Source organism: Palaemon carinicauda, chromosome 42, assembly GCF_036898095.1.
Source record: "Palaemon carinicauda isolate YSFRI2023 chromosome 42, ASM3689809v2, whole genome shotgun sequence".
Classification (NCBI taxonomy): domain Eukaryota; kingdom Metazoa; phylum Arthropoda; class Malacostraca; order Decapoda; family Palaemonidae; genus Palaemon; species Palaemon carinicauda.
The window spans coordinates 52,362,741-52,375,240 of record NC_090766.1 but is presented as its reverse complement, the minus strand read 5'-3'; the positions used below and the strand labels follow the sequence as shown (position 1 = coordinate 52,375,240).

Below are 12,500 nucleotides of genomic sequence, written 5' to 3'. Positions count from 1 at the left end.
AAGTATACTGTATACCCTAAAGATGAAGGTAGTATACTAAATTTTTTTTAATGAGGCTTATTTGCACTGACTCGCAGGGGTGCCTTTTTACTTGGAAAAAGTTTCCTGCTTGCTGATTGGTTAAAATTATTTTGTTCAACCAATCAGCGATTAGGAAACATTTCCGAGCTAAAGGGAAACCCCTGTTAGTCAGTACAAATGGACCTTATTAAAAAAAAATGACCATAGGTTGGCAAAGGCACCAGCCACCTGTTGAGAAGCTACCACTAAAAGGTTTTTGGATCCTTTTTGAGTGGCCACATAGTATAACTGGATCCCTATTTGGTAATGGCTCATTTTTCCTTTGCCTACACATGCACCAAATAATCCGGCCTATTCTTTACACATTCTCCCTCTTTCCCCATACACCTGACACATAAGCAAGTCAAGCAGTTCTTTTCCACTCAAGTAGTTAACTACTTAAATAGTTCTGTGGCTACTTTCCAATCGGTATAGATGGAAGACATTAACTATGGTAAGCAGCTTATTTAGATGGACACTCCAAATTCAAAACCATCATCTCCTGCCTTAAATAGTGTCTTATCCTCTGTACCATGGTCTTACAGTATCTATCTTGGGATAGAGTTCTCTTGCTTGAGGGTACAGTCAAGCACACAATCTGTTTTCTCTTCCCCGTGGTTGTTTAAAGCAATGTATTTAGCTGGTTTAATACAAGAGCCATAGATGCCTGGTGGTTAACCAAGAGGGGAAATTTTCCTTAAATTTATTTTCCTCCTATATTTATTTTCAAAACCATTGTTACTGTCCTTCCTTTAGTTGAAGTCGCTATCCTGGGGGTCACTAACCCTTTCATGGTATGTCGGCTCTGCCATGTTGACCAATTCTATCCTATACTGTGTATCTTTAGTTTGAGAGGTGTATTTTCATTTTATATATTTATTTGTGCACATATTATTTTTGTTATCTAAGTTGTTAAGTTGATTTTCAAGTATGATGAGGCCATTTTATTGTTTTTGGTTCTTATTCTCTTTGATATTGATCAAGACCGCCGTGTCCTAAATCTCGCCAGTGTCATATAGTGTATTACTGTATTTGTGAACTATAGGGCACCATTTAGAGATACACTATTAGGGGCATCATGATATAATGATAGGTAGGTAGTAGGTTGACCTGGGCACCAGCTGCCCGTTGAGATACTACCGTTAGAGAGTTATGGGATCCTTTGACTGGCCAGACAGTACTACATAGGACCCTTCTCTCTGGTTACAGTTCTTTTCCTTTGCTTACACAGACACCGAACAGTCTGGCCTATTCTTTATAGATTCTCCTCTGTCCTCATACACCTGACAACACTTGAGATTACTAAAACAATTCTTCTTCATCCAAGGGGTTAACTACTGTACTGTAATTGTTCAGTGGCTACTTTCCTCTTGGTAAGGGTAGAAGAGACTCTTTAGCCATGGTAAGCAGCTCTTCTAGGAGAACACTCCAAAATCAAACCATTGTTCTCTATTCTTGGGTAGTGCCATAACCTCTGTACCATGGTCTTACACTGCTTTGGGTTAGAGCTCTCTTGCTTGAGGGTACACTCGGGCACACTTTTCTATCTAGTTTCTCTTCCTCTTGTTTTGTTAAAGTTTTTATAGTTTAAATAGGAAATATTCATTTTAATATTGTTACTATTCTTAAAATATTTTGCTTTTCCTTATTCCCTTTCCTCACAGGGCTATTTTCCCTGTTGGGGACCCTGGGTTAATAGCATGCTGCTTTTCCAACTAGGGTTGTAGCTTAGCATTTAATAATAATAATAATAATAATAATCTTTTATGCTTAGAAACATAGGTCTCTCAAATGAGGCACTCATCAGAGCCGCTCATTTCATGTTATATGAAACCAATTTTGAAATGCGATGGCATTTCTAGGATGAGGGGAGTGGTGGTTTATGGTAGGTCTGAGTACCCTCATAAGTCCTGTCATGGAAGTGGATGTCATGAGATTCATATCATACAAGGTTTGTGGCAGGCGTAATTATTTTTGTATTATCAGAAGCCAGGTTTGGATGATCGCATTTTCGATTGTCTTTTCACCACTATGGCTATTATTATTATTATTATTATTATTATTATTATTATTATTATTATTATTATTATTATTAGCAGCCAAGCTACAACCCTATTTGGAAAAGAAAGATGCTATAAGCCCAAGGGCTCAAACGGAAAAATAGCCTAGTGAGGAAAAGAAATAAGAAAATAAATAAACGATGAGAACAAATTAACATTAAATCATTTTAAAAATAGTAACAACGTCAAAACAGATATGTCATATATAAACTAGAAAGACTTCTGTCAGCCTGTTCAACATAAAAACGTTTGCTACAACTTTGAACTTTTGAAGTTCTACGGATTCAACTACCCGATAAGGAAGATAATTCCACAACTTGATACAAGATGATGATGGTCTTTCATTGTCGTTTGTTAGAGTTCTCTTGCTTTAGGGTACATTCAGGCACAGCTCTATCTTATTTCTCTTTTATCTTTTTTTTTTGTAATTATACATGAAAGATGTATTCTAATATTGTTACTGTTCTCAGTGTTTCATTTTAATTGGTCTTTATTTCTTTTGTATTATGTTTATTTCCTTTCCTCACTGAGCTGTTGGGTTACACATTTGACATAGAGTATTTCTGTGAAACATGAAAGCATCAAAACACTCCAAAAATTTTAGATGTGGAACTGATTACAACGAAAGAGATAATGCAGAAACAAATGCACTTGACTTGAAAGTAAAAAGTTTGAACATAGTAATTCATTGGTCGTGCAAGTATTCATCTCTCATTAAACATTGCCTTGTACCTAAATGTTGTCCAGACATAACGGAATCAGCATCGTTATATTTTCAGCCTTGACGGAGCTGGAGTAAAATTACACCAGCAATAAAGACTGATAAGATTAAATACCTGTATTTCTAAAGATGGAAACGCATTTAAGCCTGAAGGTGTTGATCTTGACCTTGGCATTTCACAGGTTTTGCTCAAAGTGGCCATTGTTCGTAACATAGCGCATAATAGGTTCCAACCACAACTTGACAAATCCGTTTTTTACTCATTGACCTTGCAGGACGAAGCACCAGGTTACAATATGTACTATAGATGCAAAAATACCGTCCTATGTACATAAATATATATAAAGATGTCAAATTGCATTTGAACCCCACTTTTATTTTTGCAGATTATTTGTCTTTAATTTAACTGCTTATCTCGTAATTACAGGAGACTAGAGATGAACTTAGTTCATACCTTACAAGATTCCTGTTGTAGGGGTCATTGGTCACGCGACGATCAAAGCATCGTTGCAGGAATTATCTATGTCTGGTTGACTTAACTCTCTAATGTACAGCCTAACTGGTACTCTGTTCCCTACCCACACACTCCAACCAGCTTATGTAAAAATTCTGATACAACACTACTCAAAGATGATCTTATACACTAACGCTTACATACTCCTACACTCGAAGCTTTGTACGTCATCATAGGTCGTGGGTCAGGTCAACGAGGTGGCGTATTTTTTAGCTCGTTCCCCTTTTCCGTTGAACATCAGTCAACTTCCTTCACTCTTTACATTGGCTTTCCCTGGGCTCATACCCCACCCCTCTATTAAAGCCTTAGATTTTGAAAATTATCAGTTGTAGCCAGCATTTCAAAAGACACTTGATTTCCCTAGAAACCAATCGTCAAAATTTTTATTAACATCCACCAAATGTCAGTGTATGGTACACGTGACAATGTTACCGTATTGGCATTGCTTTTCCTTTGTAATTTGTGTCTGACATGTACTTGATGTGGTTTCTAGTTTACATTTATACAGATAACACGTGATCACTGTTTTATGATAGTAAGCATACTTTAGGAGTGTGATCAAAAGGGATACTGTTGTGATAAGCTTATCTTTTGATTTATACTTCAAAATACAAGTGCAGTAAATTATCGAGAACAGCATTCCACACACACACACACACACACACACACACACACACACACATATATATATATATATATATATATATATATATATATATATATATGTGTGTGTGTGTGTGTGTGTGTATGTATTACAAATGAAAAAACAGATAGTGGTTGGTGTCAGGAGGGTTTCTGGGTAGTGCTTTAAGAATTGAATAGTTAACTCTACACAGTTGGACATAATATACGATCTTATATTTTCAGCTGGCCTTGTAGGAGGTTGGGAGCGCACATGCATTACATTGGTGTCTTTGTAGCCTCCTACCATCTTGACTCACATTTTAACCTTTTATTCCCCTCCTAGTCCTTTCTTTCTTTCACTTTGCTTTCGTCCTTTCTTTCTTCCACTTTGCTTTCGTCCTTTCTTTCTTCCACTTCGCTTTCGCCCTTTCTTTCTTCCATTCTACTTTTGTCCTTTCTTTCTTCCACTCTGCTTTCGTCCTTTCTTTCTTCCACAATGCTTTCGTCCTTTCTTTCTTCCACTTTGCTTTCGTCCTTTCTTTCTTCCATTCTACTTTTGTCCTTTCTTTCTTCCACTCTGCTTTCGTCCTTTCTTTCTTCCACTCTGCTTTCGTCCTTTCTTTCTTCCACTTTGCTTTCGTCCTTTCTTTCTTCCACTTTGCTTTCGTCCTTTCTTTCTTTCACTTAGGTTTCCAAACTATGTCTATTTAAATTTGAATTGTTTATTGTACCTGTGTAATAAGAAAGAAAAAGGTCAAAGGTGGGTAATTGCTTTTAGTGTGATTGACCTCGCCATTCATGCGAGCTTGTAAATTGTGGCCTGTCGTTCTGCCTGCTGAGACATCAACAACCCATTGACTGTCCATCCCTGGCCCTACCCTGGGTGCTGATTTACATATATAAGGGGGGGGGGGGGCGGTCAGCCTCTTGGATGTTGTCCCACCCCTTGTTTCTCCAGGTCACAGAGACCTTTAAACAACCATTCATGTATAATGTATAGATTTTAGTAATGTATGTACGTACTTCTTGGTCCTCTTGACAGTGAGTCATTTGCAGTTTAAGAAGCATACTTTCTGATTGGTGGTGTTTAATGAGGATTTTGGTAGTCTACTCTTGAGATCTAAGATTCATATATATATATATATATATATATATATATATATATATATATATATATATATATATATATATACATATATATATATATTATACATATTTTATATTTATATATATATATAATATATATATATATATGTGTGTGTGTGTATATATATATATATATATATATATATATATATATATATATATTATATAATATGTATATATAATATATATATATATTATATATATATATATATATATATATATATATATATATATATATATATATATATATGCATATATATATAAAACCTATTGTCACTAAAATATTGTGATTTGAGGTTAAGTGACCCTCCTTTCATTTGAATTGGAAATCTTTTTATTTTTGTCCACACCGAAATGTTCATCTGTATGACAACTTTCTTGAAATAAGTTTTGCAGTTTTACCCAATCTGTTTCATGTGTAAAGAAAGTTGTGCCAACAGTACACATTATATGATGCACCGTAGGTTTGCTATGGGGGCCTTTGCAGTGTTTTTTTTTTCCAGGGGTCTTTATCTGCACCCACTTCTTAGCTTTTTAATTGCCTTTGTTCCTGCAGTTTAATAATTTCTAACTTGTTCTTCTGAGTGTAGGCCTAACTTCAGGATTTCACACCAGTTACATTTAGTTGCTGAATGGTCTCATAGGGCCAAGCGCAGAATCACAAGTCAAATATAGGCCTAATCCAATTTTTTAGTTCTTTATTGCCTAGCCAATGTATATGTGTTGGCTCTATTTAAAAGGCCAAGGATAGATAAACACCAATCCTGATTAAGCTATTTTTTGTTCCCAATTGGATCAGGAGAGAATTTTTGTTGTAAGTCGTCTGATAAGACTGATTAGATAGAAATCATTTTTTTCATATTGATTTTTAAGGACAATTCTTATTGACGCTCATAGCGACATTAAACCACAGCTTTGACTGCAGTGTCCATTAGGCCCAGGGAAAAGAAGAGTTGACCCCTCCCCCCGGTGATTTTTTTTCCTTCAGTTGTGCTATTAGTGACGTTTCTAAGAACAAAGAGACCAGTTTTTCTTTATAATAAATATCTCTGAAGTTTGATATCTTCATTGTATAGGCCTACATGAACTGTGAATGAACAATAGGCCTGCTCATTTCTGGATAAGTAAGTAAAGTATTCTATACTTTATACAATTTTCTAACAGTTTTAATTCAAGTAATTAATGTCATTTGAAAAGATGTGCTTACTATCACTATCAATTTCGTTTGTTTGCTTGTTAAACATTTTTGTTATACAGTAGGCCTATAGATATTTAAGGAAAAGTTATTTCATGCGCAATATTACTTAGAAAACAATACTTTCGAATATCATCAGTTTTTAGTTTATGAAGCACATCATACACCCGTACAGCCTTATTGAAACATTACATGTTTTTAATAGTGCTTGGGGATATATTGAAAAAAAAACTGATTTCGAAGATTTGGGAAGTTTAATAACAGTATATGATTTTATCTTTAAAAAATAATAATGCAATTCTAGATAATAACTCCTGGTACCAGAAGCCTGAAATCTCTTAGATTTCTGTCTACTTAGAAGAAAAATATCTGAAAACACATAAAGAAGGAAAAGTCAACATCTACATAATGCCTAAGAGAGAATCGGGAGACTATGTTCATCACGTACCAAATTCAGGTAAGATTAACCAACAATTCATTTTCTCCCCTATTTTCTTATTTCCTTTTTAGATGTTCCATTTCATGGTAGGCCTATATACAACCCACTGCCAGTGCATTTTTTTTAATTTATCGAACCACGTACACTATTTTACTGGATAACATTAACAACTATTATTCGGGTACACTGTTAAAAGAAACCGTAATTTCAATCGGAAATTCTCCGTAAAAATATACTGTTCTCAGCCGTATTTCAATAAAATACAGGCGACCGTAATTTTTACCCTACATTGTTATTATCTTTTACCGGTTGGTGACCGTATCACTTATTTACGTCAATATATCCGTTTTTAAAACAGTAAATGCATGGCAACATTTATTCCAGGATTTTTTAACCGGTTTTTACGGCAAATTTTAACAGTATAAAGAACGTGAATCATAAAATATATTCAGTCAATAAGGCTACATATCTTAAAGATTCCGAATTAAAGGTATTTTGTAAGTAAATTTTATTCAAAATTATACCAAATAACTAACTGTAATTGGACGTCTTATCACTCTGTAAGATCTCAAGTTGAAATAGGATTTAGATTATCCATATGATTACTCCATAAGAGATACAGAAATTTAATGAAATATTTCATAGATCTTATGCGATTAAAAGACTATTTCAATATATTCTTAATAGGCGAGATTAGTCTAGATTCTGTAATAGTTTTTATTTTTATTTTTTTTTTTTATTTTTTTAGTGTTTAATCCACGGTCTAGTTATATTTGAGAGTTTCTCCCTTTAACGAACATTTTGCAATTTTTTTTTTTCCTATATCTTGTGTCATCATTTCCGTCTTATTTAAATACACTCACAACTACCAAAGAAATAAGTTAAACGATCTGAAATTTGTCTTTGCTTACTAAGTCAAATTAGTGACATGCCTATAAAAGTTTTATTGTCAACGTGTAAAACAATTTATGATATTCTTCATTTATTATAGGTTTTATTGATTATTAAATTGTCGACTAGGTGATAATCTCGTGACTGAAAGGCACTAAAACAGCTCGTGGTGTAATAAAATGAAGTTATGCTTTGGCAGTGATCCTATCATTAGATTTTTATCAATGTAAATGTTAATCTTGTTTTTAATAATGAGTAAAACGGCTACTCTTATTTTTGGATAACTGTTCTCAATCGTTGCAACTTCCTCATTGTAAAGCCAACCTTATTACGTTTGCATCTCTCGTAGGCCTACTTTTGAATGCAGTTATTGAACGAGTTTATGATGGCAATTCTTCATATTAATTCTATGGACAGAAACGAACATTTCCTCGTGATGATTCTGAGAAAAGGGAAAAGGTTTTACTCCTATTAATTCTGAAGATCGAAGCCTATTTAGGTACATATTCGGAGAGAAGTCACACTACATTGATTGTCATGAAAACCGTTACCATAATACCATCATTAAACACTTAGTGGAATTATCTAAAGTGAGCTTCATGACTTAGACGCTTGAAATCTACGTAAATTAAGCATTCTGATAACGGATTTTCTTATCTAGATACTAATAAACCTCGATTATTTTATTGCCCTTATTTGATACAAACTACCAGGACATGTCAACACACACAGCGATTTACAATAGGCCAGTACCCCGTATAATGTTTACCCTTATCTTTAACAAGTAATTTAATTTATTATGTGTTCATCATTGATTTTCTTTATCAATTTGTAAAAAAAAACCAAGTTTGTATTGCCATTTGAACTAGGCTAATGAGAATATTACCTCCCAGAACTTATCCATTCACCTGATTGCTACGAGAAAGGTAGTAATTTGCAGAGTCAATATTTCTATCCATGATTTTGTGTCGGGAAAATATAATTTGTCCCGGCATATAAAAAGTTCACTATTTATTAATGTATCCCTTTATAACTTATGGAGTTTATATGGGTTCTTTAATCCTCTTGGGAAAGAATAATAGCCTACCATTTACCAATTTCGTCCTCCTTCTTCTTCTTCTTAACAGACAGCCAATCCGCCCCGCCACAGTACACGTGGATTGAAGCGATATGGATGACTATATTGAGCGTGAGTTACCTGCTCGGATGGTGCATTAATGTCAGCATTATCGTCGAAAAATTCAACGCAGAGGAACCGGTTTCGGACAGAGGGTTCTATGTCTTCTATTTTCTGCTGCCGCACATTGCAGCCGGACTCAAGAACTTGCAGTAGTGAGTATCTTGCAACTGTAATTATTATTATTATCTATATATTAATACGATAGCGTGTGTGTTATTTATTTTGTCACGCTTTAAAGTAAACGGAAATAATTTCATGGTATACTCTTACAAATTCACGCTTTAAAGAAAACGGAAATAATTTCATGGTATACTCTTACAAATTCAAATTAAACTTTGATTTCTTAACCAAAGCACATCTAATATAGTTTTCCCAATTTTGTCTTTAGTACCTGACTCTTTTTGAATATTAGACAAAAAATTGAGTTCTACCAATTTCCATAACCTAGATTATAAAATTAATCTCGGGAGATTTTATTCAAACATGTATAGGTTAGGAACAAGATAATTAGTATTGAAAATATCATTTCGTGTAATTTACACGGGTTCCGCTAGTTATTATTATTATTATTATTATTATTATTTGCTAACCTACAACCCTAGTTGGAAAAGCAGGATGCTCTAAGCCCAGGGGCTCCAACAGGGAAAATAGGCCAGCGAGGAAAGGAAACAAGGAAAAATAAGATATTTTAGTAAAAGTAACATTAAAATAAATATATCGTATATAAACTATAAAAACTTTAACCAAACAAGAGGAAGAGAAATTAGATATAATAGTGTGAGGATTTACTCTGTCAAGGCCAATTAACTCACCAGCTGAATCCAACTTAAGATTAAACTTGGTGCCAATACTTTTTCACAGATCAGGTTAATTGTTGTTATTGTTGTTGTATGTTGATGTATAATACAGTATGCCTTTGTGGTGTGTATAAAGTATTTATCACAGATATCCATATGTATGTCTTCTGTATTCAACAGCTACCATCGTGAAACTGAAGTTGATGAAGAGGAAGGTGGCCCAATGGGATGGCTGATGGTAACGCTGTTTTTCCCGTTTTCGCCACTTTATAGGTATGTTATTGAAAAAAAAGAGCAGAATGAAACAATCTTAATTGGTAACGAAAATACCAATGGGTCTGACTTCTGTTTACCTCTTCTGTACTTCATTTCCTCAGCTGCTTTTTTCCCTAGAATATCTCCCTCCTATTCAGCATGGTTTAAGGTATAAAGGCCACTCTTGAATGGCAGAAGCAAGGGACATTGACAATGCCCTAGCAAGAAGGACAATACCCTAGAAACTCACCATATGATCAGCGCCCAAGCCCCCTCCATCCAAGCTAGGGCCAAAGAGGGCCAGGCAATGGCTGCTAATGACTCCTCAGGTAAACATATAGGCTCCCCCAAACCCACCATCCTTAGCTCACAAGGAAGGTGAGGTTGCAGAACCAGAAGGAACTAACAAGTTTGAGCGGGACTCGAACCCGTTTGGTGATCTCTAGTCAGGGATGATACCAAATACGACAACACTAGAGGTCTAGTGTCATATGTTATAGGAAAACCAACCTAAGATTAAAGGACTTAATGAACAAGGCAGTTTTCAAACCAGCAATGACATGGGTTGGAAGCAACACCACTAAAGAAAATAGAGGGTAGACAGTTGGATATAAATGAGTAATGAAGATATTATGGGTAGAGTAAAGGTCACTGAAGCATCAAAGAGAGTGTAAGAGACAATGTGAAGATGGTATACCCACTCGATTAGAAGAGAAGAGCAACACGTAGCAAGAGAAGTGGTGGACGTTGGGGTGGATGAGACACGAAGAGAGGTAAAGATTGCATTGATGATATGATGGAGATTGGAGTAGACGAGGGAGAAAGGAGTATAGGAGAAAATGGCTCAGGACAAAGGAAAATGGGAAGGAGTTAGAAGATTATAACAGTATTTCATATTTTATGAGCTCGTATAGTCATTAGGCTTATCTCGAAAAAGTATGTCATTCTGTTGGTAACAGATTTTTATTTGTTTATTACAGCTCAAGAATTATTGTACAAGTTTTGGACAAGTGAAAACTACCCACTCCCCCCCCTCTCTCTCTCTCTCTCTCTCTCTCTCTCTCTCTCTCTCTCTCTCTCTCTCTCTCTCTCTCTCTCTCTCTCTCTCTCTCTCTCTCTCTCTCATTAACATCAAAGGCCCTGCAACTTTCAACTTTATCTGATTAAAATTATATCTAAAATAGATTATGATCGATATTAACAACCAATCTTAACTTTGATTTCTTCCCAAATCAGGATAATAAGATCATGGAAATTCGGTCTAGCGGAGAAGGACGACTGGGAGAATGGAGTCCGGTAAGTATGTGAAACCCCCCCCCCCCCCGTCTTAGATTTATCTTTCTGCTTACTTCAAGAATTTGGAATTCTCTTCATATTTATGGTTTCCCTTTCCTTTTCCTATTTTTCCTTCTGTTCTGGGATAGGAAAGGACACATGGTTACTTGTCCCATTAGCATTTGCAATAGAAAGAAGTCATGAGATTAAATCTTTAAATTGAGAAGAGGTTTGGTGGAAGGAGTTGCCTTTGATAGGAAGGCATTGGAGAGGGTGTATGAGGCAACCGACCCCTTAATGTAAGGATAATGTGGGAAAGAACCCTCTGATATTTGAGATAGGAATTAGGTCTAATGCAGTATTAAACATAATGAAGGAATAATAAAATATTGATACTCATGCATTATTATTTTCGTTGAGTTTTATTATATCAAAATTAATTATCTTAAGTTAAATTAAGCCACGAAACTATAGGCTACTGTGAGTTCCAAAGCTTTGCTTTGATTTTATATAAATAAGCAAATAAATAACAGAAAAAAAGTGAATTTGAATTTGCAGCTAAATAACAGAATTGATGAACTAGACTTAAATAAGAAGGCTACCTTGAAGGGTATGTTTCTCCTACAGATATGTAGACGAAATGGTAACCACGGGTGTCCTGAGACTCTTCGACGTGTTCCTAGGGGACCTTCCAACGCTGACGCTCCTCGTCAGAGATGATGTTTGGTCCCGGTCGGAGGATTGGTCGAACCTAATGGCGCGTAAGTCTTTTGTTTACTCGTTATAAAGCGTATGTCTTTTGTTTAGTCTTCTTAAAGCGTATGTCTTTTGTTTACTCGTTATAAAGCTTAAGTCTTTTGTTTAGTCTTCGTAAAGCGTCTAACGTTTAGTCTTCGTAAAGCGTCTAACGTTTAGTCTTCGTAAAGCGTATGTCTTTTGTTTACTCGTTATTAAGCGTATGTCTTTTGTTTAGTCTTCTAAAAGCGTATGTCCTTAGTTTACTCGTTATAAAGCGTAAGTCTTTTGTTTACTCGTTATAAAGCGTGTCTTTTGTTTACTCGTTATAAAAAGTGTCTTTTGTTTAGTCTTCGTAAAGCGTCTAACGTCTAGTCTTCGTAAAGCGTGTGTCTTTTGTTTACTCGTTATTAAAGCGCATGTCTTTTGTTTAGTCTTCGGGGAGAATTAGTGTTCTGTTTAAACTCTCACGAAGTGATTCGACGCTTTATAATAAGTGGTTTTATCGTGCAACAGTTAAGAAATATGCCAGTGATATATCATGATTTCTTTATTTGACGGTAAATAAAAATGGTTGATCAGCCACAGGTAAATTAATGGTTTAAATG

At 35.1% G+C, this 12,500-nt stretch overlaps 2 protein-coding genes across 4 annotated transcripts in view; one reads left to right on the top strand and one right to left on the bottom strand.

The window, feature by feature from the left end:
- LOC137633320 (XK-related protein 6-like) overlaps window positions 1–12,500 on the top strand; it is a 30,721-nt gene that overhangs the window by 1,002 nt on the left and 17,219 nt on the right. For 2 of the 3 annotated variants that reach the window (XM_068365558.1, XM_068365560.1), the window contains exons 2-6: window positions 6,625–6,777; window positions 8,778–8,982; window positions 9,808–9,900; window positions 11,119–11,178; window positions 11,785–11,918. In XM_068365558.1, the coding sequence (XP_068221659.1) occupies window positions 6,729–6,777; window positions 8,778–8,982; window positions 9,808–9,900; window positions 11,119–11,178; window positions 11,785–11,918 (541 nt within the window). In that variant the 5' untranslated portion in view covers window positions 6,625–6,728. Of the gene's footprint in view, window positions 1–6,032; window positions 6,250–6,624; window positions 6,778–8,777; window positions 8,983–9,807; window positions 9,901–11,118; window positions 11,179–11,784; window positions 11,919–12,500 lie in introns of those variants that run through there. The other variant, XM_068365557.1, reaches the window with a different exon arrangement.
- Window positions 4,319–6,369, bottom strand: LOC137633154 (small ribosomal subunit protein bS6-like). The gene is made up of 2 exons (XM_068365312.1): window positions 6,333–6,369; window positions 4,319–4,662 (listed from the first exon to the last, which is right to left on the bottom strand). Exons 1-2 carry the CDS (start codon window positions 6,367–6,369, stop codon window positions 4,319–4,321), a joined length of 381 nt encoding a protein of 126 aa, XP_068221413.1.